This window comes from Lygodium microphyllum, chromosome 18 (assembly GCF_053477565.2).
Source record: "Lygodium microphyllum isolate KBCC chromosome 18, Lygodium_microphyllum_v1.1.10, whole genome shotgun sequence".
Lineage (NCBI taxonomy): Eukaryota > Viridiplantae > Streptophyta > Polypodiopsida > Schizaeales > Lygodiaceae > Lygodium > Lygodium microphyllum.
In genome coordinates this window covers 33575506-33603401 of record NC_141152.1, presented here as the reverse complement: position 1 = coordinate 33603401, position 27896 = coordinate 33575506, and the positions used below count along the sequence as shown (strand labels likewise).

General features: G+C 41.0%; 1 protein-coding gene across 1 annotated transcript in view; it reads left to right on the top strand.

Moving 5' to 3' along the window:
- LOC148020738 (uncharacterized) overlaps positions 1 to 20533 on the top strand; it is a 47904-nt gene extending 27371 nt beyond the window's left edge. The window contains exons 3-8 of the mRNA XM_087698551.1: positions 15988 to 17311; positions 17392 to 17492; positions 17573 to 17921; positions 18019 to 18813; positions 18888 to 19579; positions 19770 to 20533. Coding sequence (XP_087554677.1) covers positions 15988 to 17311; positions 17392 to 17492; positions 17573 to 17921; positions 18019 to 18813; positions 18888 to 19579; positions 19770 to 19796 — 3288 coding nt within the window. The 3' untranslated portion in view covers positions 19797 to 20533. The remainder of the gene's footprint in view (positions 1 to 15987; positions 17312 to 17391; positions 17493 to 17572; positions 17922 to 18018; positions 18814 to 18887; positions 19580 to 19769) is intronic.
- Positions 20534 to 27896: the final 7363 nt, after the last annotated feature.

The following is a 27896-nucleotide window of genomic DNA, read 5'->3' as shown; positions in this document are numbered from 1 at the left end:
CCCGTTACAAAGAAGGTTTTTGTCAAGCAGGGATGTTGTTTTTTTATGAAAAATCAGAATTATCCTTGGCTGGTTTGGGCACATATCAGGCTGCCCATGATGTTTTTGAAGGGCTGCTGCCCATTACTTTTGGTGATTCAGCTGGAGCTTCAGAAAATGAACCTAATGTTCAGCCAGCTGCTCCTATGGAAAGTGCAGAAATTCAGCCATTGGCTGATCGGAATATTCAGCATAATGTTGGAACTGAAACTCAGTAAGAGCTTGCACACAGTCAGGAAGCTAGACAGTTACCTAGATGGTATTGGAAGACTATGTAAGATAGTCCTTTGGATGCACCCATGGCTGGTCATACTAGAAGGCAAACTCGTTTGCATGATTCAGCACATACCATGGAGTTTGTTATGGCAGCAAGTACTTTTGATAATGAAGAGCCTGAATGTTTTGAGGATGCACAACACAGTGTGCATTGGATGGCAGCAATGCAAGCTGAATTAGATTCTATCACTAAGAATCAAACTTGGGATTTGGTGTCTTTGCCATTTGGGAAGAAAGCCATTGGGACGAAATGGGTCTACAAACTGAAAAGGAAAGCAGATGGATCCATTGATAAATACAAGGCACGGCTTGTAGCTAAAGGCTACGCACAGAAAAAGGGCATTGACTATAAGGAGACATTTGCTCCTACTTCCTGTATGACGACCATCAGGTCTATGATTGCTTTGGCTACACATTATGGTTGGACAGTGCATCAGCTGGATATCAAGACTGCATTTTTACATGGGGAACTTCAGGAGGAAGTTTATGTACAGCAGCCCATTGGTTTTGTAGTTGAAGACTCAGAACATTTAGTATGCAAGCTCAAAAAGGCACTATATGGTTTGAAACAAGCTCCTAGAGCTTGATATGCAAAAATAGATGCTTTCTTGTTTGGTCAGGGGTTTCTAAATAGCTCATCTGAGTCTACCCTTTATGTATGTAAAGAAAGGGGATCTATGCTGATTATATGTCTTTATGTTGATGACCTTTTGCTCACTGGAACACATGCTGATCAGATTTCAGCATTCAAACAAAATTTGCAGCAAACTTTTGACATGTCTGACTTGGGAGTTTTGTATTACTACTTGGGTATCCAGTTCATACATGATGCTCGAGGTATTAGGCTATCACAGTCAAGGTATATTGAGCAGCTTCTTGAGAAGTTTGGCTTACAGGATTGCAAGCCAGTTTGTACCCCCATGGAACCTGGACTGAAACTGTCATTACATGATGACAGTGATTCGTTTGATATACATACATATGCTCCTGCAGTCGGATGTCTTATCTACCTATGCAACACTAGGCCGGACATACAGTTTGCAGTTTCAGCTTTGAGCAGGTATATGCATCAGCCACGTATGTCACATTGGCAAGCTGTCAAGCGTGTTTTTTGTTACTTGCAGGGTACTCGATCTCTTGGGTTGCTTTATGCCAAGGGGGGACCACTGCAGTTACATGCTTACAGTGATTCTGATTGGGCTGGTGATTATGATACACGTCACTCCACTAGTGGCAATTGTTTCTTTCTTGGCTCTTCTTGCATTTCTTGGCTTAGCAAGAAACAATCCACTATTGCCACATCATCATGTGAAGCTGAATACAAGGCAGCTTTCACTACCACAGTTGAATGCGTATGGCTTAGACGCTTGTTAGCTGATCTAGATGTATCTGTTACGGAGCCTATTCCTTTGTTCACTGACAGTCAGAGTGCCATTGCAGTGGCACGGAACCCAGTGTTTCATGCCCGCACAAAACACATTGAGATCCATTATCACTTTGTCAGAGAGAGGCTGCATACAGGTGATATCAGCCTTGTCTATTGTCCTACCACCAGTAATGTGGTAGACATCTTTACCAAAGGGCTTCCTCGTGATAAATTTGAGGCATTTCGCAATGCTTTAAATTTGATATCCTTTGGTGGCGGATGATCCTTGTACTCTTGATCACTCTTCACTCCACGGGGGTTTGTTGGGTATTTGACTCACGCCTCACTTACGCCTACGCTCATATGAGTGTGTCGGTGATCAGTAGGACACTGGGCACTTTTTACTCTCAGTAGGAGAGGTTTTTTCCCCCAGACTTATAGTCTTATTTTCGTATGTGCTTATGTGCTTATGTTACACACTTATGGGCACTTACCGTGTGTCGGGTGTGAGTAAACACCCCCTACAATCCTAAGGTTTAAGGGTTGTACTTTGTACTTTCATGTTACACTCTTTCAGTCTATTGGATCGGGTGTCATGCTTCACTCTGTCTCTCTCACTCTCACACTGTCTACTGCACTCTCAGCTGCACCTCGATCCTATCACCCCCTCACACATCATAGTATTCCTTCTCTGGTCTATCCTAGTCTCCCAAAGGCTATCTTCTCGTGTGGAAGAGACTCGGAACCCAAATGGCTGCCTCACATAGGAGTGTGAGTGTAATTAGGGTGTCGAAAAGCCACAATTTGGTGCGTGATTCAGCACCTAAGGCTGCATATGCTTTTGCCAAACACGCCTTTGATGTCTCTCTCCAAGAGAAGTGTGCTCCCTTCAATGTGACCCCCAAATAAACATACTACATGACCATGTCCACTAGCTCTCCATCGAAAGTAAACTGGTGCTCAGCTCTCATCACCCAAGCAACTAAAGTGTTAAATACCATAGCTTTATTTTTCCCAAGGTTCACCTTCAGGTCTCTATCTCTGCAAAAAGCTGATAATGCATCCAAGTGTCTATTTAGTCCCTCAAGTGATTCAGATTTAAGTATAATATCGTCTGCATAAAGCAGTAATGGCATCAGTACCCAAGCTAGTTGCTAGCTCTAGCCCCACCAATTCTGTCCACATATTCTGAAATTTCATTTATGTACAGCCCAAATAGTGTCAGTGAAAGTGGGCAGTCTTGTTTCACCCCAATGGTCCTATTGGCTATATTTAAGATGCCCTCAAGTGTTCGTACTCTGCCTGTCACTGTCTGATACAAGGCAGGTACTCCACTGTATATCTACGGGCACATCAATGTCTTGCATTCTTCTCATGAGTCTAGCACATGGCATTGTGTCAAAGGCCTTGTGAAAGTCCACAAAACAGGAGTAGATCTTTTTCTTGAATGCCTTGCCTTCTTTGATGATTGCCTTCAATGTAAAGATATGGTCTAGAGTTTTATATCCCATCCTAAAGCCAGCCTGGATTTCTGGCCTCGGCCATGCATCTCAGCCCATTCACTCAAAGCTTGTTCCACAATAGAGCCATATATTTTGGCCACCATGTGTCCAATCATGATAGTTTGATAGTTATTAAGTAGCAGGGGATCTCTACTCTTAAAGAGCGGCACAATAGTATGGTTTGACCAATTGGTTGAAAATCCCTCACAAACTGCCCTATTAAAGATATGAGCCAGCACTAGTACCAAGATATCACAAGCATGCTTGAAGTGTTTTGCTACTAAACTATCATGATCTTCGGCTTTCTCATCTTTCAGTTTCCATATGGCATTCCTCACTTTTTTTTCTATGAAAAATCTGCAATTTGCTGGTCTTGAGATTGAGGAGAGCAGCAAAGGTGCTTGGCTAGGAACAGTATAAAGTGTGCAAGCATATTCATACCACTCATCCAGTCTAGTAATTTGTATAGGTGGCTAGCTCTCATGCATCTTTTTCCATGCTCTCTTGTTGTGCTGTCCTAGAACATGGAATACATTTTTGTTTCTAGTATGCGTAGGTACTCCCGCTTTTTTTTGCATACCAATCGTTTGAAGAGTGTCCGAGCATGCTTGTGTGTACATATACCAACTGCCACCTCTCATTGAAAACGTGCTCATGTCTCTGTGCACTCATCATTGTACCAACCATTCTGTGGGGCATTACCTCATGGAGGCTTATCTGACAGTGTGGGGTGTGGGAAAGCATAGGTTGTTGAAGTATGTATTATGTCGGTCAGGTGTCTTGTAAGCTCATCCGGAGAGGCATGTGTGTCTAGCTCCCTCAATGCATCTAGCACATCAATGTTGTATATGTGTGAGGTTGCTTCCACAAAATCATAGCATGGTAATTTTGGTATGTGTGACTATGCCTCATGTATATGCCCATATTGCATTGTGAAAGCTAGAATAGCATGGTCTGCTGCTAATCCAATTGATCTGTCTAAGATCTCAAAGCGTGTAAAATCATTAGATGCGGGCCACTGTGGCAGCCCATTAAGAGAGAAGTAGAAGGAGAAAAAAAAGGGGTAGAAGAGAGGAGAGGAGAGGAGAAGGAGAAGGAGAGAGGTAGAAGAAGAAGAAGAAGAGGTAGAAGGAGAGAGGAGAGAAGTGATGGCCAAACCATGTCTACTTCCCAATGCCAGTATGTGTGTTTCATATTCTGTTATCTCTCTATCTTTGGCTGATTTGATTAATTCCACTTCATCTAATGCAATACCTTTGAACATCTCATTGCTAGTGTCAAAGTAAGCAGATTGATTGCTTCCTATGCATGCATTAAAGTCTCCTGCTAGTAAAACATCCCCAATGCTCATAAATCTATTTTTGTCCTCATATAGTTGTGTATACAAGGATGCCTCTTTAGGGGACAAACTTAAGAGCATGCAAGGGGAAAGTAGCATATGGCAATATATATGTCTCAAGTTTTATTAGTACATAACCTAATCCACATGTAACTTGCCTCTACATCTCTATGTACCACTTGGACTATATCTCAAAGCTCTTCTCTAAATAAAATTGCCACACCTCCGGATCCCCTCGTCCCTCTAGGACTCCTTGGCTCTAAGGGCAATATGTAATTTCCCATCCATATCCATATACATCACGTAGATAGGTGTCTTTACACTGGTGTCTCAGTGTGCATAGCAATGTCTATCCTTTTGAAAGTATTCTCAACCCGAGCACCTTCTGCAGCGAAAGGTTCTATGGAACGTTTTAAAGATCTGCTAGCAAGACTTGCCTTTGACACACAAGGTAAGGTGATTATGCCATTGGTTGGTCGTTATCCAAGGTTCCATCCCAAAAAAGGGAGATGATCCTTATGCCTCCAAATTGGCAAGTTAGAGGAGGATGAACTCATTTGCAGTGTTGGCCAATTTTCTTGATGAGAGAACTCTTGCATTGTTAGCCAAAAAAGTTAAATCGAGTTAAAACCAACCTTGGGTCTGATATTCTTGCTCTAAATAAATATAAAATACCACTTGGAATGTGTGTGGCATTTGTCCGCACAGTAAGCAGCATGACATGTGGTGCATTCTGCATGATAATCATTGGGATGTTTTATATGTTGTTGAGCATAAGAGCCACAGTGATATTGGCAAGATTGTGGACTACCACAGGTTTCGCTTGTTTTATCATGGGGGGTTTGCACAACATTACTCTAGTGTGCTCATGGTCATTCACAAGAGATTCCAGCCAGTCTTAATCATGAATGATGTGTACGGTTGTTTTCTAGTGGTTGAAATCATCTTCAAGGGGGAGGTCCTATAGCTAGTGAGCCTATATACCATGACTGACCCCTTGTCTAGACATGGTTTGTGGGACAGACTAGCAGCTTGTTTGATACTTGGTAGATCAAGTTTGTTGATGAGAGATTTCAATGTGTGTACTGATGCATTGCAGTCTACCTTTGAGCATTCCGTGATGGATGCTTGTTTGGCATGAGCTTGCTTTGAATGTTCTTAAACAAGTTCTTTGGTCCTAGCTTTGCCATCAGATCTCAGATCCACTTTTCACTCGGCACAACATATTACTACATGGTCTAGGTTGGATCATATCTACATCATGCATGATGATGCCTTCATGCCAGAGATCTTGCACATGCAAGTCTTGCAATGCTATGCCTTGTCAGACCATTTTCTTATGCAGTTTGAGATTCTTGCATAGTCAGTGGCTCCTTTTCACAATTTCTAGGCAAGCTTCCATTGCACTTCAATTCGTCTTAGTTGAAGCACCTTGTTTTCAATGATTATATGGAGCAACTCCTTGACCAATTCATCTCTAATTTCCAATTGTGGGGAGCTTACTCCTTTGAGCAATTGATTGGTAATGTACAAAGGGTCACCCAACAATACGGTAACCATCATGCATCCCTTTGTAGACTGCATTGACAGGTTGCAGAGGAACTATTAGCCTTGGTGCATTTATTGCTTCCTGAGTCTTCGGATGATACATGCTTGTCCTCATTGGCTATGTGATTGGTTGATCTCATCCAACAATTCTAGTTGAGATCTTATCAACATGCTAAACTGAAAATCATTGACTAAAAAATTGCAAAATGCCTCCCTCCTGTCTCATAAATTCTTTCAGGGTGTGCATCCTTTCCATGCCCTTGAGAATATGATTAGACTACAACATCCAAATGGACATTTGGTTACAAATCCACAGTCCATTGTTCGCATGTGTCGTGACTATTTTTTGGAGTTTCTTGGCTTGGCTCACCACCCCTCTGAGCATATTTCTATGGCCCGCTCGGCTTTTTATGCTTTGGTTTGGGACCATGTTTCATCTGACATACAGATTGCACTAGAAAGACATACAGGTTGCACTAGAAAGTGACATTCATGAGGATGAGGTTATGGATGCCTTATTGCTTTTAGCCATGGATAAAAGCCCCAGTTGGGATGGCCTCACTAATGAATTTTTGAGACCTATGCCACACATATAGCGAAACCTTTGGCTATGATATGTCAACAAGTTTGGGAAATGGAGCTATTTTAGCATCATGGAAGGAGGGAGTTATTAAATCGATGCCGAAAGTGCGGGCCAGGTCATGAACAGGTTCTGGAAGAAGACGTTTGCATGGGGAGCAAGCTGGCAATGAGCCTCCACTGATGGCATTGTCCTCCACACAGGCAGCAGCATGTAGAAGATGGTGAGCATAGTAAGGGCAGTAAGGGCAGTAATTGTATGAATGCAGTAAGGGCAGTAATTGTGAGCATAGTAAGCTGATGGCTGAAGACTGGGAGTGTGAATGATAAACACTTGTCTTTGTTTATGGATGATATTGGTACATTTGACTTGCTGTTCAAAAATAAACCCTTTATTTTTCAGTAATAAATGGATATGCTTTTTGGGCTCTGTAAAGAAGAATTAAATAGGGATTAATGCACTATAATTCAGGAATAGTGCATTCCCGAATTTTAAGTGGCTCAACACTTGTTCTATACGCTTTTTGAGGAGTCATTTTAACTAATAGAAAGGTATTTGTATAGAAAGTGAATTGATTTTAGTCTTATTCAAATAGTTCATTCATGTTAAATATGCTCAATGTCCTACTTTTGTAACGTGCCACCAATGATGCATGGTCTCCAAGTTGTAAGGTGCGTGTTATAAGGAGAAGCCATGTCTGAGCCTAGGGACCTTGACTTGTATATTAGGTGAGGTCTACGTGATCAAATATGTGGGTCTAGGAGAAGCATCATCTTTAGATGATGAAGAGAAAGTCCACCAATGCCATTCTCATGATGAATAAAGTAGCTCTATTATCAAAATAATCTTATCTATGCCTCTTTAGGAAAAGGAAAATGGACAAAGGCCTTAGAAAATAGAGAAGCAAAGAAAGGCCTCTACTTACATTGTCAACATGGCTTGGATGGCATTTATGTGTATAGAGAAGCAAACGAAGGCTTCTCCTAACATACTCAACATTGCCTTGATGGAAATTACACGAGAAGTAAAGAAGCCTGCCAACTTGAAGGAAATATTGGCATATCCAGCATGGAAATCAGCTATGCAAGCTGAGTACTATACTATAATGAGAATGGTAGTTGGGAGCTAGTGGATTGACTAGCCAAGAGAAAGATTATTTGCACCAAATAGGCGAGGTCGATGGGACCTTGGAAAAGTACAAAGCCAATTTAGTTGCACATGGATTTTTATAGTTTAAAGGGCAAGAAGATCCTTTCCTTTGACTACTAGAATGGCACTATTTGCATAGCACTTGCAATGGGAGCTCACAAGAAGTGACTAGTTTACCAAATGGATATCAAGTCCACATTCATGAATGGTGACCTCAAGGAGATGTACTTGGCTTAGCCACAAGGGTTTAAGGCCCTCGGTTTTGGGAACAATATTCATAATTTGAAGAAGACATTATATGGGTTGAAACAAGTCCCTAGAGCATCATACCAACTGATAGATACATCCTTTTCAAGTTTAAATTTCAAAAAATGTGCCTTCGATAAATAGATCATTTTCAAGTTTAAATTTCACAAAAAGTGCCTTTGATAAATAGATCATTTTCAAGTTTAAATTTCACAAAATGTGCCTGGGATGCTAACTTGTATGTTTACAAGGATGCTAATAAGTCTATAGGGATTATTCTATATGTAAGTATCCTTCTTATCACACATGACTATGAAGATATGACCCATTAGATTGAAAGGGCTTTGAGTACTAAGTTTGAAGTAACTTTTTTTTTGCATGAAAAAGGTGGCTAGTTATATTACTCACAAGAATTCACAACGAAGTACCAAGTACTCAACAAATTAGCTGAAGCAAAGTCATGCTGGCATTATATATAAGCCTCCCAAGGTGGTTTGGGGGAAATGGGGGATGGAAGCCACGGAGGAGGAGAGTATTACTACTTGGGGTTTCCTACCCATATCATGAAGAATAGACCATGACCGCTTCAAGTACATAGGAAGTGGTGTCGGAGCTCCTCACGATCTCAAGGCTCACCTGTACCGATTCCCAATAGTTAAGAAGTGGACAATCAAGGTCCAAAGCTTTGCCAAAGTGGCATATGTAGACACACTTGTTGCCTTGAACCAACTAACAATGTGTGCTCTAGATGTGCCAAACTGTGAGACTCCCAATGATCTCCCATACCTCTAAACACTTTGTTGTGGGCTCTAATACTTGCTAGATGGATAGTGCCTCCAAGCTGATCAGAGACATTAACCTACCTAAATAAAAAGGATAGTATCATACATCTCAACCTCATACACTAAGTAGCAGTCCTAGCTAAATGCTTGCTAGCAAGAGACACCCCCCCAAAAGATAAATTTGAGGCTAGGCGCCACTTGGCGGAGAATGCAACATGCTTCTCTCCACACGAACTATGCTACCTCACAAGACCAAAAGCAATGCTTTGGAGTTTCCAAGCATTGCAGTGGTGGACAACGCTTGCAGACTCTATCTTGTTGCATTTAAACCAGCCAACTCCCAACTACCAAGTCTCCTTGTGCTAGTAGCCATAGGAAATAAGACACCCTTCACAATCTGTAGCTATCCCACAAGCGTTGTCAGGCAATCCATTAGAAGGCCTAAATCATGCTGTGTTCGACCAATGCCTGCTACACAAGGCCGCCCAATCCATATCCTCCTGTATCAAAACATGCCTACCAATGTGTGTTGTGTAGGCCAAGAAGTCCTAGGTCTTGGCAATCACAGTGGCCAAAGCGACTCTAAGGTCCCACTCCACCTCATCAAGAGGCTGGCTTCTCCCAAATCCAAAGGCGCCATTCTCAGAGCTCACTCCAAGGTATGTAGGGGTCCAACTTCCAAGTCTTCCCCTTGGAGTTTGATGACACAAATCCTCCAAGGTACAGCCAGTAGCTCCTCCTATTGGACTCTGTCAAGGGCTAGCCTTCTACCAATCTAGATTGTGAATAGTACCTTATGGAGGGCATCACCCACTCTACTTGCCACCTGTAATGTGATGCCTACTAGCGAGAATCTAGCTACCCAAACCTCTCCAAGCAGCAGTAGCTCGTGAATGGGGGGTCCAACTACTCATGTGGGATCGTTGCCTCAATCTCCCTCCTCCTGGTCTCAACTCCATGCTGGTAGCCATATGCCTACTATAAGATCGCGTGGTCAACTAGCTTGTAAACCTCCCTCCATACACTCACAGTATGGGTAGGACCTACCTCCTAGCTAGCCCACTGGACATGAGGCCGCTCCTCACCAATCTCGATCTTGTCACAATCTTGAAGCTAGGGGTTCTAGACTTTCGAGACTAGCGGTCTATCTCCTTCTTGTGACAATTTGGAGGCCTCTAAATGAGGGCCTTACACACGCCCTACTACACCCATAGCAGACTACAGAAGTAGGAAGATGGGGGTGCAGTGATCTGGGCTAACGTTAAAATCCATGTCAAGGATGGCCTTCCAAGTGGAGGCTTGTACTCCCGAAGGCCCTCCTGCAAAACGGCCTTGCATGTTTTCTCCTCTGGCATGAGCCCACAAACTAGTAACTTGCTTAGGAGGGCCAAACTCTGATACTTTGGATCGATGATCCCCAATTCCCCCTCAAAGTGATGTCGGATTATAGTTGCCCATGTCACCTTGGTTTGGGAGTGGCTAGACCCATTTGAACCAACCTAGAGAAAATTCCGCACAAGGCGGCAAAGTTGGTCCACACAAGATGAGGAGAAACACCAGTAATGACCATTAGGACCATACTCGTTAGGGAGAGGCTGATCATGCTCTAATAGGTCAACTTGCTTCTAATGGAGTCAAGTACTGGGAGAGATTGCTGGGCTGGAGTGATGTACAGTCCCAATTACAAACCAAAACCAACATAGTGGACGGTCTCACCCATCTAAAACCCAAGTGGATGCCCCACTCAGTGCTAGACTATGAATCTGTGAGAAAACCAACTAACTTCCTCTAATTGATTTTTGCCACTGCAGCTATATAGAGTACCTCTAATGCAAGTCTCACCCTCTCCAACATTGCTTCATTGTCCTCCATATACAGGGCCATTTCATGTGCATACTCAAAGTCTACCAGCTCTATCTCTTCTCTCACTGTGAGCGTGAGGTCTCGCAAGCCACTCATCCTCAAGCAGAGAAAGTAGGACATCGCCTCTACAAAGAATAGGAAGAGGTAGGGGGCTAGAGGGCAGCCCTACTGGACTGACCTCTCCAAATAAAACTCTTCCCCCTTGCTACCTCCTATGAGTACCCTGCTGATGGCTGACCTATACATAGCAGATACCCCTGTAATCCACTCCTAGGGGAAGTCCAATCGTGCCATAGTACCTTCCAAGAAGCCCCAATTGACCCTCTCATAGGTCTTCTTGAAATCTAGTAGAAGCATTGTCATCCTCTAGCCACTATGTTGAGCCTAGTCAGTGACCTCAAAGAATATATGCCATATTAATCTACCATGGTAAATTGCCATCATCATGTGCCAAGAACATTGCAAATCCAAGTTGATCACTCTTTAATGAAGTAAAAGGGAGGTATGCTAGCATAGTGCAAGGATTTTTTGACCTTGAATGGGCGCTTGCTTTTCAAGTTTTGTCTCATCTAAATTAGCCCACTATCACATAAACATAATCCCAATACATGATGAATGCAAGATGTTGTGCTTAAACAGAATACTATGGAAAATGCAGTGGTGCCACATACATAGTTTCCTCATGAAAAATTGTTCACTTGCCCAAGTGTCCTTTTACAAGTATGATTATTAAGGCACATACAAATAATGACATAAATATAGTGAAATGAACAAAGAAAATCAAAATGCTAATGAAGGTGAAGACGTTGTCCAAGACACTCCTATCTTGGATGAAACATGTCTACATCATGGATGATGTTTGGGAGACAAGGGTGAAACTTGCTACCAATCATCTTGGCTAAGGCCTTATAGGCCACTAACAATAAGGTAATCGGCTGCTACTAGGATAGCTCCAAATGGTCTCCCCATTTGGAGAGGACACTAACTAGTCCTATTGACAAGCACCTGGCATCCAACCTAAGCCAAAGATCTCCTAGAAAGCCTAGAGCAGGGGATCCTTCACCACCTCCCAATAAGTGGTAAAGAAGGCTCTAGACAGCCCATCCTATGTGTGGAACGCCTCAGTAGTTCCTTCTCCATAAATGGCTCAAGCTGTCCCACTACGTCGATCACATGGGCCTGATGCATTCCCACACTTGCTGAAAAAGCTATTTGTAGAAGACTATAGCAAACTACATTATCTCCTCCAAGCAAGAGCATACCCTCCCATGGTGGTCATAGAGATTCTAGATCTAGTCTCCCGGTGTATGTGGCTGATGCGCTAGAACTATTTGCACGCACCCAAAATGTTGTTGAGGTGCAGAAGGAGAACTCTAAGCACTTATCCTCTAGGCTTGTGAGGGCCGGCCACGCTTGAAGCTCCTACATGTGCAAGGCGGGGTCTCCAAGTGCCTCGTAGAGAAATGAGTTGCTAGGTCTCTTTGAAGAGCCCTCTCCTCCTCCTAGCACTACTATGGAGCCTGGAGAGCTGGCTCTTGGAAAATCCTACTTGACTCCCCTAGAACCTTTGCTACCTCATTTGCAATTTGGTCACCCCTCGCTCTATTCCTAGTCCAAACCTACTCGATTTGCCTCCTCATGAACATAGGTCAAATCTGGGATGTGGCAAGAGCAAGTGCCCAGTGTTGAAACAAGTGCATCCAGTGTGAATAGTACAAGACAAAGACTAGAACGGGTGGTAATAGCTAGCTACCCAACTTGCCCTCCTCTAGAGCATGCCCACTCCCCAACATAAAATCCGTCCAACTGCTCTGAGAGGGTGGCACCCAACCACTTGTAACCCTAGGACAATTCCAAGGAATGGTCTCGTCTATGGAGGGGGGGGGGGGGGGGTCCCTCCAAGCATCTCACACACCTAATGCAAGAAGGAAAATCTCCCATTCCTCTTGCTCCCCCTTCACCATGCCCTAGAAATCCCTGCCATGGCCCTGCTGAACCTTCAACAATCCAAGAGTCAAGCACAAAGAGATCTATTGCAACCTCCACGTAGAAGCTTGTGTGTGCACAAATCTTCATAGAAGCATAGATGTTGCGGACCCAAAGACAAGAGTTTCCCAAGTTAAGCCTTACCCGTAGGACCCTTCTTGCCACAATCGTCCCAGAGTCCCACACACAAGCTAACAAACTTAGACCAATAGAAGTGCAAACTCCTCTACTCTTGCTGTGGGCATCAATGGAGTGCTCCCAATAGGTGTGTGATGTACCTAGGAGTACCTTCCCCACTCTACTAGCCGGGGGGAGAGCTTATTCTCCTGAAGAAGTAAGATATCAATCCATCTAGCAAGGGCTGGTTGCAGTTGTTGCCTAACAATCAACTTCCTGGGACCACAGGTCCATTGTACTGCAAGTTGTTCACATGTGCCAGGATACAAGGTTTGAACACATGGATAGAGCTAGTAGTTGTTGAAGACACTCTTGTTCGACATGGAAGAAGCAGAGGAGTAGGAGAAACTATGGGGCTTGTGTATTCACTTTGCCACAAGCCTAGAGGGAGAACTCCATTTTCCATAGTAGACCAATCGTGTACAACAAGGGTAATAGACAAACACTTTTGATTGCACAACCGGGCATCCATGAACCAAGTTGAGAGAGGAAACTTTGTTATTTAATAGAATCGAGCAAGTTAGGCAAGTGGTGACTTGACCACATGCATCGGTATGATCCACTAGGGAGGGGCTCGAAAGATGATGCTAAGGTGCAGGACCTCATCCCCGCACCACCGGTTGATGCCATCTAACATCCTAGCCATTATTGTGCTAGTAGTGCTAATCGTGCCTCTCCCAACTACTAAGAGACATAGTCTGCTACCTGGTCTAGTCCCTGAGGATCTCATCCACCAAAGCTATTGACTAGGCTCTTGAGTGAGAAGATTGAAGAAAGAAGGTGTAGTTTGGCCCATCTAGTGGTGCAAGAAGGTGGGGGGCATGGTGACTACAGAGGAGAGGTCCTCTATTGGAGACCTATCTCACTCAGCCCTTTGCTTGTGGGGCTAGGGTTGTCGTAACCTCGACTATGGCCCATCCTATTGCCTCCCTTTGGTGTAGCTAGACCCTAGTGAAACCCTCATCATGCACCTATGTAGTTGCTTGCTAGGTTGACTTCGCACCAAAGCGGGTACACTCCATGGCTTCGAGCCCAAAGCTATGGCATCACAAGGGTGCCTTGTCACAATGACCTACTATCTTAAGGTATGCCTACTAGCAGCCTTCATCTCTCAAAACTTGGGTATTTTCTTGGTATCTTCCACCGCCACCCGTACTTTCCAAACCCCTGTGGCCGTCACTGCATCAACAAAGGGGGGAGGATCATGTTGAAAAGGTGCCCAAAATCCTCTACCAATTGTTGGTACTTGAGTGATAGCCCAAAAAAAGGCATGGTGATCAGATAATGAGGGAGTCTATTGTGGAGTTTGAAGCTCTCAATACTAAAGTCATTTTACCACGGGACCATGTAAACGACTCCTTTCATGGAGGCTATGCAGGGGGCTGCCAACAAGCTCCACAGTTGCCTTTGTCAAAGTGAGATGGACCGTAAAGTACCCTGACCCATCAATATCGCCTCTGCAATCTATGCGGTGCCAATGTGCACGGTTGAAAGAAGCCAATCACAAAGTTGAACCCAGCAGGAAGAGTGCCCAATGACCTTACCATCAAAAGTCGTGCTCTCCTCTAGTTTCCTTTCCATTGCGCGAATGGACAAGAGCTGCTCCTCTGTGATAGTGATGCGCCAAGGCGTGTGACTTGGGGGCACTCACGGAGTGCTCCAATATAGGAGAAAGGGTTTCCATTGTGGGTCTTTAGGAGGAACCTTTTGAGAGTGCTACCAAATGCATAGGGGAGAAGGATGCCTTGAGGGAAGGGGGCAGCAGCAAGTAGTACAATTCAATCGGCCTATGGTGGGGGAAAGAGGGAGGGGGAGTGTGTCTGGCGAGACCCGAAAGGCAGGGGGGGTGGAAAAGCAGCCGAATGGCTGAAAGTATATAGGGAAGATCTTGAAAGTATTTTGTATGTTGAATTGCAAGGACATGACACCCATGTTTGAGTCGTCCATTTAGAATACCTAAACCACTAGAAAATATTGGACACCAAGCTTGGTATCAGTTTTGCAATCGGCATGTTGAGTATGTTCTCAAACAAGCCTCCTAAGAATAATTGACAAGTTAGGATGCGGATATTCAAGCACTTGATGGGAACTCTTGACTACAGCATCACTTATAGTTCAGTAACCTCTTTGGTCTAGAACCTTGATTCAAATTGGGCAAGAAATAGTCATTCCAAAGAATCAGATTCGGTTTATTATTTCTCTTTGGATTATAGAATTTTCTTTTGGATTAGCAAGATGCACTAAATAGTGTCATTGTCTTCTAGCGAGGCTAAGTATAAGACAATTGGTTTTTTGCATGTGAAGTAGTATGGTTAGGCAGGATCCTTTGGCAAATGTGAATACAAGATGAAAAGCAAACTTTACAAAGCTATGACAATAAGAATTGCATCAATATTGCTAAAAATTGAATGCTCCATGTATGCATTGAAGATATAGAGACTCAGTATTACTATGTGCATGATTTGATCAAGATAGGATAATAGACTTGGTCTACTATCCAACAAAGACAACTTTGTGGGTGCGGAACCCTGATTCAAATTAGGCAAGAAATAGTCATTCCAAAGAATCAGATTCGGTTTATTATTTCTCTTTGGATTATAGAATTTTCTTTTGGATTAGCAAGAAGCAGTAAATTTGTGTATCACCATCAAGCTTTAGTGTGGAAGCACACAAGTGGACAAAGCAATCGTCATATCACATTGTTTTCAGATAAAGAAATGTCAGTTCTTCTCTAATTTGTTCTGTACTCTTCATTCTTTGCTTAGATCCTATTCTCTGCACGGTATAACTTGACAATTTATTATGCAACTCCTGTAAGCTGCAATAATTCAAATAACTATGCCCATTGCCCACAAATTTCACAAGTATAAAAGATCATTTTGTACAAGTCTTTTCACCATTGTTAAATACTTGTTTCTAGTGCAAGGTTATTGGAAAGAGAAAACTATCTTCTTGGTGTAAACTTTTATGTAGTTCAATTATATGTCCATACAGTGGCTGTTTTCTTTTCTTCCCCTCATCAGAAAATAGAGCATACAGGGAGAGTTTTTCTGACTGGAGCACTCATTTCAATCTTTTTCAACAGCAGCTAATTCATGGTAACATGTTTAACCACATTGGCATGGCTTTTGCAGAAAACCAAAAGTGGACATGTTAAGAAATCAAGATTATCAGGCAGCGCAACCAAATGGAGTACCATTAAAGTACTGAAAACATTAAAGGCACCCTCTCTGATGAAAAGCACATATAATTTAGCTGGCACCACCTATCAGGTATCTGATACAAGGAATGACTTACCAGCCACAAATATTAGTGATCCTTCAGCAGATCACAGTGCAAATAATAACGTCCAGGAGTTACTGAGCTACTTTGAGAAACGTAAAGATAATTTGGAACCAGATGAAAATCCAGATCAAGGTATGCTTGCCTCATCAATAGTCCCCTGTCCAAAAGTGAAAACAACCCTCCAGAAACCAATCAATGTAGTCTACATCAAGGGAAGGCAAAGCAATGGGAGCTCTAAGTCATCCATGAACCCAGTTCAGAGAAGCCATGTTCCCAATCCGGATCAAAGTACCTTTAAGCTGATTCCTGGGATTGAACAAACAAAGAGTATTACAAATGCAGATGCTGATCGTCAGGCAGACAAAACTGGCAATCTCTTATGTGCAACAACTGCAACAAATTCTGTGGATAAGTCTTATGATGAGAGAGAGAGAACATCTGAGCTCATATCATCAGTTCACTTACCCACGACTGAGCTTCGAACTGCTTCACAAAAGGTAGCCCTTTTTGCTGATTGTATTGAAGGAAATTTGAATACAATCAATCATGACCTGGATCACCAGGTACAACACCATGACAGCACATTGGAGGGACGCAATGAGCATGTTGAAAATTCTTTGGGGAAACTTGATGAGCCAACAGCAATCAGAAAAGTTCACAATGAACTGCAGTCACAAGATAAAGGGTTCCTTGTAAATAGAAAAGCATTTCCTTTTCAGACAGGCCACAGACCTTTCCAAGAAAATGTGCCAGAAAGCTGCTCTCACTCCCTTCATCAAGCTCCTCCATTTTCAGAAAGTAGAATTGAGCCAAAATTCTTGTCATTCTCAAGCTCACCTTTAACCCCATGTGAGCTTACTCCTGGTTTTCAAAGCAACAACCAAGCTTCATTATCAGCTAACTATGAACTGAATCAAGGACCAGCATTCCCATTGCATGAAGTAGATGGTCCGATACTTACTCATGCAGTAATAAATTACAATGGTCTGGTTTCTTGTCAGCGGCAATCATGGATGCCTAACAGAAACTATTTGCAAGAACAATCTCAGCAAACAAATTTGCCCAGGGAATGTCCAGAGAGATATATTCCAAGGCCCATGCTTCCGCCAGTCCAGGTTTTGGAATTAAGCACCTCACTTCACACTCGTAGAAAAGAAGAATCAGTTCCAGCAGGTATGTCATGGCTTCTTCTAATCACATGCTTATTGGGAACTGTGAATAAAATCACTATAATGTGTGTATCTCTTGTGCAGAGAGACATTGCAAGGTCCAAAATTCAGCAACACATCACATAGCTACTCAGGTTAGAGATCATATACCACTGAACAAAGAAGCTCCTTATGAAAAGGCACAGGTTATTTTTACTTTTAACTATGCTTGAAATATGCAACCAAATCAGAAGTAATATGTGTAACTTTTAAGTGTATCATGCAGCCTGAACAGTACTCAACACCAAAACTTCCACTATGGATGCAAGCAGCTTTAAATGATCATAAATCTGCATCTTTTGCATCTCTAGATGTCACCGCCTCAGATCAATCATCCTTAACTGAAATCCCCTCATCGAGCAGGGATGCACCTACAGGGCCAGCTATTCTCGATGCTGCTGGAAAGTCTGTATTGCGACTCATGGGCAAAACCATGGTCCTTTCTAACCCCAGTATTCAAAATGATAGTCAATTTTGTTACAGTCCATATCAATCAGAATCCACCACAAACTATGCAAATATTTGGCCATCTTTGGGACCTCAAAATCAAAATTATCAACGACTCCTACAATCTGGTAACTACCAAAATAGTGTGTTTTGTGATTTCCAGCAAACAAGCACAAGATGATAATTTCTACTTTCTGCATGATCATATGGGCATTCTTAATGCAGGCAACCACCTTGGTTCACTGTCATCCTCACCGACTTTTCTGAATCGTCAGACATCACATGAGCATTTAGTACACGATAATTGTGACTTGATGTGGGTCAGGTCAGGCTCATGTGCACAACCTCCACTAGAAGTCAGAAGTACACCCAATGATAAATGTAGCAGAATGTGGATAAGGTCCAATAGATGTTCTCAGCCTTCACCAGACAATATTATCTTGCAATCATCAATGGGGAGTTATCATGGAAGCCATAATTTTGTTACACCTGATAAAAGTTTCAGTACAATCGGAAATGAAGGTCAAGAACATCCATTACAAGCATCACTTTCTCAAGCTACCCCTTCATTCTTTAGTGTGCATGAAGCTGTTACAAGGAACTTTATGGCTGTACCCCCTACAAGGGTACGTCAAGAATGTGAACCACCTAGCTCAAGAAGAACTTGTAAAAGCATGCATAGCAGATCAGCAATGCAAGAGAACCCTGTAAATAGTACCAAAGCCCCATGTCATCAGTGGTTAACATTTACAAATCAAATATTACCAGATTGCCATAAGCACAGATGTGAACCATCAACCATTTGTTCCTGGACATCTGATGCAAGGCAAAGGGATAAAAGGAAAGAACCACCTGAAGTGGTTATAATAGATGATGATGATGAGCCGACTGCTTCTGAAAAACCCAATCAGGCTCCAAAAGTATATTCTAGTTTTCTGGAATCAACTTACACCAACTTTCCTATTCAAGGCAACCTCCATGTCTCAGAAAACTGTGCAAAAAACTCTCCAATGGAGACAGGTAAGCAGCATTTTTATGAACTATTTACATCAGTTTAAGCTTTTATCTACAGCTAATATTTGATAATAAATCAGACCATTTCACAGCATGGGAACTTGCAAATACAACAGATATAGATACAAAAAGGCAGGCACTTGCGGCCAGGGTGTATCAAAATGAAAACCTAGGTTTCTCAGGCACAGGGTCAAAGGTTACCTTTCTTGACCTTGTCAAGCAGCAGAGTAGCAAGAAATTGGGAAACTCCCAGTCAAGTGTCAACTTACCGAGAAGAAGAAACTGTTCACACCTATCAAAAAATTGGAAGGTGTCCAGGACAAGTGAATCAGGTTTTCCCAGAAACTTCAAGGCTCATGATTGTAGCCCTCCTAATCATGTGCTGCAAAGTGGGGATGGATCTTATAACACCTCTTGGAAGGCAGCATCAACTGTACAGGCTATAAAAGCTGCGGTTGAGAAGCTGCACATGGATGAATGCAGGAACTGGACACATAGCTCAGAAGCTCCTAGTTCACTCAAGAAGCCATGTCAATATCATCACAGGAATGCAGCAAGTTCTTTTGAGATGCGATCCTCATGTTCATATGATTACCCAGTCATACTGAATTCCACTGATCCATCACAAAAGAACCATTACTGTATGAAACCAACTGGAAGTTCATTAGGAATATGTAGCACAAACATGAACCCTGCAGAGATGGAATGCACAGGATGTTGGTCCGTGCGTCTGCAACATTTCCCTTCCACGCTGGAGCATGCTGCACATACGGTACACAAATCCTGAGCAGACAACAATCTGTACACACTTAGCAGCAAATTCTTTCTTGATGCAGAAAGATTTTTAGTCATCTTTTGCCGGTCCAGCTATGAGCTTTGAATCAAAGCAAATTTGCAGCTCTAACAACCTGATACGATGTTTGAATTGCATGACATCGATCTCTTTGTTGTTTTACGAGCAGGCTGCTTGGTGCAGGGGTGCTTCTTGACATCGATCCCAGTACTGGGTCTGAAATTTTGCATCAAGGAGGACTCATGAAGGGGAAAGCCAGCAACAAGAAGGGAAATGTTGCTGTAATTGGATAAATGTTTCTCCATCTATGTACTGATATGTAGTCACATAGACGACATCTGGGTTTTGCAGGCAGAGTAGGATAAGGATCTCAATACTCATCAATAATCCCTCGAGGCTCATGTTTTACGAAGGAATCCATTGAAGACTCCGACGGATTGGCCATCTCCCGTAGTCTATTCAATCAACGAAACCTTGCCGGGCTATGATCATTTGAGCTGTTGTCGGACCAAAGGTGACCAAAGGTGGCGTGGCCTTTGCTTTCATGCATGATAATAGGCTAGCACGCTTTCGATAATCAAGGTTTTCCTGACTTTCATACAAGATGTGGTTTGTGACACTAGAATAATAAACTTTTATCGTGGTACTTTTCTTTTTCTCGCAAGCCCTTAAACTTTTGCATAGATTGATACCAGAACTTTAGACTTTAAAACATTGCTCCTACCAATGAGCGGCAAGTCAATCACCACAATGGCTACTTGAGTAATGGATCCAAAACCTATGATTGAGGGGCTTTGCAATGCCTTACTCTCAAGATTGCAAAGATTGTGATGAAGCCCATTCACAAACACTTTTCAAACTTGATGAATGTTAAGAAAACATGCTCATGATATATTATTATAATGGTTAAGTGCCCAATGGCTCTTAGTTAGGTTACGTCATATTAATAGAACTTTTTGGCTAACTATTGCTCTTTTTGTGAATTTTTGTTCACATTGAAGTTTTTGGATTTTCTTTTTGGTTTTATGTGCTTTCTATTGTAGTTTTTGTTTTTTGGGGGGTGATTTGAAAGGTTTTTGTTGAAGCCTAACATAACCAAAATAAAGGGGTTTTAAAGGGCAATACATTATTGCAACTACATGCACCATTGTTTCAAACTTTGATAATTCATGCAATTGGAAGTTTAGGTTTCTTTCAAACTATTTGGAATATTTTAACTATCATGGGTCCCACTAGAGGGAAAAGGGTAGTAACTTAGACATGTTGTTATCCTAGTGCATACATAACAATGGTGTTTAGTCTCCCCCATTATTGTTCCACAAAGCCTTTTGAAAAGTGAGGTGCTCATAGCAAGTCAGGAACACTCGTGATGCACAAGCAAAGAATTTTTCTAGATATGTGTCACTAATGTGCACATGCCCTTGTTACCTTCTAAGAATGATATGTATCAAATTATCAAGTATCGGAACAAAGTTTGAGGTATATAGAGTATCCAAGTAAAAATTAGCAATCCAAATGTGTGTTTGGGCCAAGTAGTGTAGAGCTCACGTGTTGCTACTATGGGTAAGATTTTTTGAGTGATACAAAAATAAGTAAAACATGCCAAAACATGACATGTGATGTCATGTCTCTTTAAAAGATGTGGAAACCAGGTCTTCAAGCAAACAAAATTGAATATGTATGTACTTGTATGAATTTATATAGTTCTCAAAAGAATCATGAAATTATAACAGGAAGGTCTCAATTCAATAATTGACTATTTTACATCAATGAAGAGTGTCACTCATTCTCAATGCAGATGTGAGGTGTCTCCTTACATAATTTGAGATGTCATTTGATAGTCAACCAAAAACTTGTAGTTCCATAAGCAACAACTATTTAGTCCCTTTTCAAAAAGAGTGGACTTAGTTATGGAAGCTTTGATATTGTTTCATGCGAGAAACACCAATAGGTAACCCTAATTCAACCATCTAGTACCTCTTCAAGAAAAGTTACTTGACAACCTTTCAAGAATGAGTACATCAGTACTACACTTTCTTCGAGGATAATGTAAACAAAGGGGAAGTTATGTGTTAACCCCTTTGTCATAGCATAGTCTAAATCATTGGTGGCTTGGGTTTTGGCCTAAGTGAAGGCTATCTTTATCTAATACTTCTTCCTAATAATGTGTCAAGAAGGTCATCCAATTTATTGGGTCTATTTGTCCATGCATCATTCTAAATAGTTTATGACTTCACATTGTTAGATTTGTTGTTATTAATCCTTTACACATGGCTCATTGCAATTTCTTAATTATCAAAGAGAATAATATTTATTCATTATAGAGGTACCTACAATGGTTTATTCCCATAATAGTGCTCTAAACCTACATATCTCGAGTGTGATATTCTAACCTAGCAAGGTTAGACCATGTTCATTGCAATCTCATCCTTGGTCATGGTGACTTAATGCTTACAGTAGCCATGCTAAGCTCCCCTACACATTGAGAGTTATTCTACACCATGGGGGCATCTACTAGCTTGGCCTTTACCTAAGAGGTCACCACGTAGCCTCTTAGTCATTCATCTCATAAGGTGATATGACTCATTGTGCAAGGTTGTTCTTATCACATGGTTATAGATTCACTGAAGAAAACCATAGAATAGACTATTTATACAAAGACACATAAGAGGGTCTTTCTAGGATTTTCTAAGAACAAAACTAGTCTTTGAGATAGTATAAGTAAATGATTGAGATCTTTTGATAGATTGAATTACATGCAATGACTTATTTTGAGGGGTACAAATCTTCCATGCCAAAAAATGTCAAGTAATGCATAATTTTGTAAAAAAAAGCACTATTTTCGGTTATTCTAAGAGGATTTCTACAATTCTACCCATGTTAACTTGTCGATTAGGTTTAAGTGTCTAGATGACCCTATTCTGAGTTCGTATAGCAAAGTTATGGTTGAAACATATTGTTTCTAGGCAGAGAAGAAAATGAATTCAAGAAAAGCATTAAGCTAAACAAGAAGAAGATTGACAAATGCTTGTGGATGCATGTATGCTATACATCTAGGACACATTTTGAACTGTTAGATAGTGATTTACATAACTAAAGTGGCTGAGTGCTCCATACATATACTGGGTTGTTTTGACAGAGAAGAGTATATTCTTTATATACAAAGATCATTGTATTGTTATAGTAGTGTTTTGGGCTAAATAAAGTGCAAAACAACTCTCATCTTAGAAAGAGTTTTATTTGAGCCATCACCTAAGATGTAGAGTTCTCGACCTAATAGAAACTATATGGTTATTACAAAGTCTTCCAAAGTAATACCAGTTTGTAGTTGTTTGTTTCTTGAGTTCTAAAGGGTATTCTATGTTCTTTTGAGAGCTTCTTGTTTTCATCTGTCTAGTCCATTTTTTTAAACCCTAGTGATTTTAGACCTAATACTTTTATTCCCCCCTCCCCCAATATTTGGTAACCCCGATGTGAAAGGCCTATCTTAGAATCTACAAGATGGGAGAACTAGTTGAAGATAAAGTTGTTGTCACATGACAAGACATATTAGAGATTTCATGAGAACTTATAAATTGATTAAAAATGAAGAGGCTATCACCAAGGCTTTGCAAAAAGAAGTTGCAAAGATGAAGAAGTTTGACATCAGAATTATTTTTAGGTTTCTTCGCTTATATGCAGAGAAGCTAGAGCTGGCTAGTATATTAGTAGATGATATGCCAAGGTATTTCAATTATATTGTTTCTTATCAAATTTAGAGCTACGTAGAGTCCATTTACACAGATTATGGAGACATATGGGATGGTTTTAAGTGTTGGGATTAAAGGCGTCTATGCCTAGCCGCTCGTGTATTAGTTACGCTAACAGTACTCACACCATGTATTAGTTATACACACACATGTACACTGCATGTGGCAGGTGCCCATCGTTTTCAATTCATTTTTTATTCTTTTAGTGACATTTGAATAAAGAAAAGGTTGATTACACATTGTGACTATTGGAGCTCCCACACCTTGTGTCTCTGTCTCTCGCTCTTGCTCCTCTCACCATAGCTCTTACTTTTTCTCCTGCTTCCACTTTAGGGCTCACTCTTTTAGCAGGTATGAACGCCATCTTTCCTAAGAGCTGGAGCTTGACCTTGCATTGCTTCAACTTATGGAGAATACATTCAATTCACAGCTTGCATGGTAGCCATGGCTCAGCTTAAAGTGATATGTATTGTTGTTCACTTACTTCCCAGTTTGTCTAGGCATATTCTAGAGCTTCATTAAGCTCCCCTTGAGCCCCATTGGCATTAGCCCAACCAGCACAGTTCCTAGGATAGGAGGCGCAATTTGCGTCAACTAGGCTGCTCTCCTTCCTACTCAGATTTTCTTTATCCTACCTCATCTCCAGCTCTTGGCATTACTTCTAGCCTTGGGCAATCACTTAGCATCATATCCGACACCTTTTCCATGAGTTTGGGCATTAGTTGGAGCTCTTGGGTTTAACCATTAGCTCACACTTTATGAGAGTTTCCTATAATATAGTTTTGGACAACCTTTCACTTATTGTCTAGAGGTCAATTATGCTTCCCGGGGATGTCTATTTGATGCCAAATCCTTTGGAGATGCTATGTCAATGACTTAAAATGCTACTGGATTGATTTGAGCGCTCGTTTTACTCAGTTTTATAAAGGTTTTCACTACTGTAATAAGCAGGGTTCAATGCTATTTTGTCAAAGAGACTTCATGCATATTACTTGTTGATGCTTACCAACTACTCAGCATGCTACACTAACATATATGGTTGATGCAACACACTTGGTTATGTTTCCAAAATGCTCTTGGGTTGAGATTGAAGCTCGGTCTCATTGACTTTGATTGTCATTTCTCACAGCAAGCATTCAATTGAGATACTTTATGTCTCTTATCAATGGATGATACATGCGAGATTTGTTAAATGTACTTTGATATGGATATTACTTTTTTTTTTTTTTGTTATGACAGACATTGAGCTTTGCATTTGACTTGCACTTGAGCTATCTTGGAGCTTGGACACTTGACATTGGTTGTGATCTATCTCTTTGGATGCTACAATAAGTGCTTTGCCAACTACATTGGGTTTGATGCTCATGATGTCTATTACTTAGATCTTGGATGTATGGATGCTACTCACATGAGGTTTTGACATTTGCTTGCTTAACTTTTGTTCCAATGGGAGTCACTATTAGAACTTGGATGTACTACATAGCATCTTTTTATAGAGTTGAGCTTAAGCTCATTATAGTGAGACAGTGGGACTCATTGTGACATGTACATGCTCTCTTAATACTCATTGGATGTAGTTACCCTATCATGGGCTAATTTGATCTTTCGTCTTGGACCTAGTACTTATGTATGTTAGAGTGTTGTCAATGGTATTTATATACCTTTGGGTTGTGTATTGAGCCTTGCTCAGTGGATTATGCATCTCGTAGTTCTCTTCATTTATCTTGAGACCTACCCTGTGCATGACGTCTATGCCTCTTGCATGTATGGTTACTAATATACTATAGTTGTAACAATCCTCAGTACCAGTTGTTCTTAGCTTTTCTTTTTTTTGGTTTCTTACAGTTGATTGTTTGCATATTGTTGCAATATATTACTAGAACCTATCATTTCAGTTCTATGTATTCTACTTTAGGGTAGTCACTTGGGTTTGACAGTTTCTTGCCTACAATTTGTGGGCAACTCATTATTTTGGCAGTATCCCTTGTTTTTAGCTTGATTTGGCAGTGGTTTTGGGGCTGATTTATAGGTTATTATAGCAGTCTACTTTTCCCTTTTGTGCACTTTCTCGGTCCCATTATGGCTAGTGGTTCTAATGATATTGCTATCTTTAATATTGACAAGTTGGATAATACTAACTATAGCTATTGGAAGGCCCAAATCTGGCAAGTGTTAGTGCAAAAAATGCAAATTAAGCCTTTGAAACATAAGGGTGTCAAGCTCAAACATATTGATGCATATGATTGGGCTGAATTGGATGAGGTATCTAAGTAGGTTTTGTACAATGTTGTCTTTGATGGGCAATCCGCACGGGACTTATGGAATAAGATTTGCAATGTCTATGACAAGCAAAGCCCTACTTTTGAGATGTATTAGTGGCTAAAGCAAGTTATGGACCTTCGCATGAAGGAGGGTACTTCCATGTCAACCCACTTGAATGAGTTTCATTCCATTCTTAGCCATTTGTCTTTACACAAGATTAAATTCAAGGGTAATCTTTCTCCCTTGTTTCTCTTAGTTGTTACACTACTTGAATTATGGGATACATTTCATACTACTATGTGTGCACTCTTGAATGAAGAGGTTAGCAGGAAGAATATTGATCCTTCTGGCACCTCTCATGCTTTGCTAGTTTGATCATTAGAGACAATAATGGTAGAATGGTAATAATCACCGTGGGAGAGACTCTCAGTAGTCTCATTCTCAGTCACATGGACAGTCTCCTAGTAAGTCTTGTGGACGTATATCCTCATTGACTTATCATTACTGTGGAGAAGCAAGACATATTTAGCCACAATGCCATAAAAGGCATGAGGCCAAGCACAAGGGTAAAGTACAGAATAAAAATTATGATCGCAACATTGTCCCTAACAACAAGTCGAGTGTTAAGATTAAAGAGATTAATATCATACAGATTGATTTTGATGATGATTTCAAACTTGTAACTCCTTCTCTTGATACTTCACAACTAACTGATGCATTGTGAGGATATACTTAGTGTTGGTTGATAGATTCAAGGGCTTCCTTTTATGTGACCCCTCATAGAGTGTGGTTTCACTCCTATCGCAGTATGACTGGATTTGTTGATTTGGGTAATGACCTAGCATTACAAATAGTTGGTATTGGTGATGTCGAGCTACAGTTTGGTTCTAGTAGCATGTTCACTCTTCATGATGTATGTCATGTACTGGCTCTTAGGAAGAGTCTTATCTCCGGTAACACTTTGTATTATGCAGGCTATGTTGTCTCCTTTGGTGATTCCTCATGGAAGATTACCCATGGGAATCTTATTATTGCACATGGTACTAAGTTGAATACTCTCTACCCCTTACTTATATCTGGGTCAGTTGACCATATTTTTGTAATGGATACAGTTGCACATTGCATTGGTGGGCACATATCTTTGAAAGGAATGAAAATGCTTCCTCATTTGCAGCATCTTCCATCCCTTGACTATAAGTGTTTTGAGTCTTATGATCATTGTTGATATGGCTGGTAGACACATAATACGCATAAAAAGTTTGGTATGACACGCATGGGTGAGCCTTTGGCTCTTATTCATTCAGATATATATGGTCCCATGCCCTACAAGTCATTAGGTGGCACGAAGTATTTTGTTGACTTCATTGATGATTATATACATAAGATATGGGCATATCCTATTAAGAAAAATTAATCGAAAGTTTTGGTTACATTTTAGCATTGGCTTGCTCTTGTTGAGAACCAGTCTGGGTATAGGCTAAAATGACTAAGGTCAGATGATGGAGGTGAGTATGTCTCTAAATCCTTTGAATTGTTTTGCGATAAGAGGGATATTAAGCATTAGTTGAGCACCTTGTGCACCCCACCCCAGAATGGTATAGCTAAGCTCATGAACAAGACAATTCAGGAGCGAGTACGTGTAGTATGCTTAGCCAAGCAAGCTTATCACAACATTTTCGGGCTGAGGCAGTTACTACTGTTGTATACTTGATTAATGATCATTTATTTGTTCAAGATTTTTATCCATACCCAATGAACTTAGGACAGTCATCTATTATTGTATCATGGATGGAGACTAAAGTTCAAGATGATGGTTTTACCTATGCAAAAATTAAGAGAAAATATAACATAATAGCACTGTAATTCATGACAATCTATATCAATCATATAAGAGACATGAATACATTGAGGTATTACCCAATGTCTCCTAATATCAGAGAATTTTGAGAGCCAGGGTTTCAGTACGTACTATTGTAATGCAAGACTACAGTGGTATTGAGAGGATAAAGCTCTCGCCTGTTATTGTAGGTAAGGATGCTTTTACTTCGCGCTTCATAATATTCTCAACATCGTGAAATTCTAGAGGATTGAACAGATGAATAGAACTTCCAAATAGTATATTTTCAAGGTTAAAAAAAGTAGGAAAATGAGGGTTTATGGTAAGATGACGAGAGGATTACATGATTATATGATGGGGAAATATTTTGGAGAGACAGATGTAAAGGTTTTAGCTATAATAAAAACATAACATTCAATATACTATCATACATGTAAATTTTTTAGAT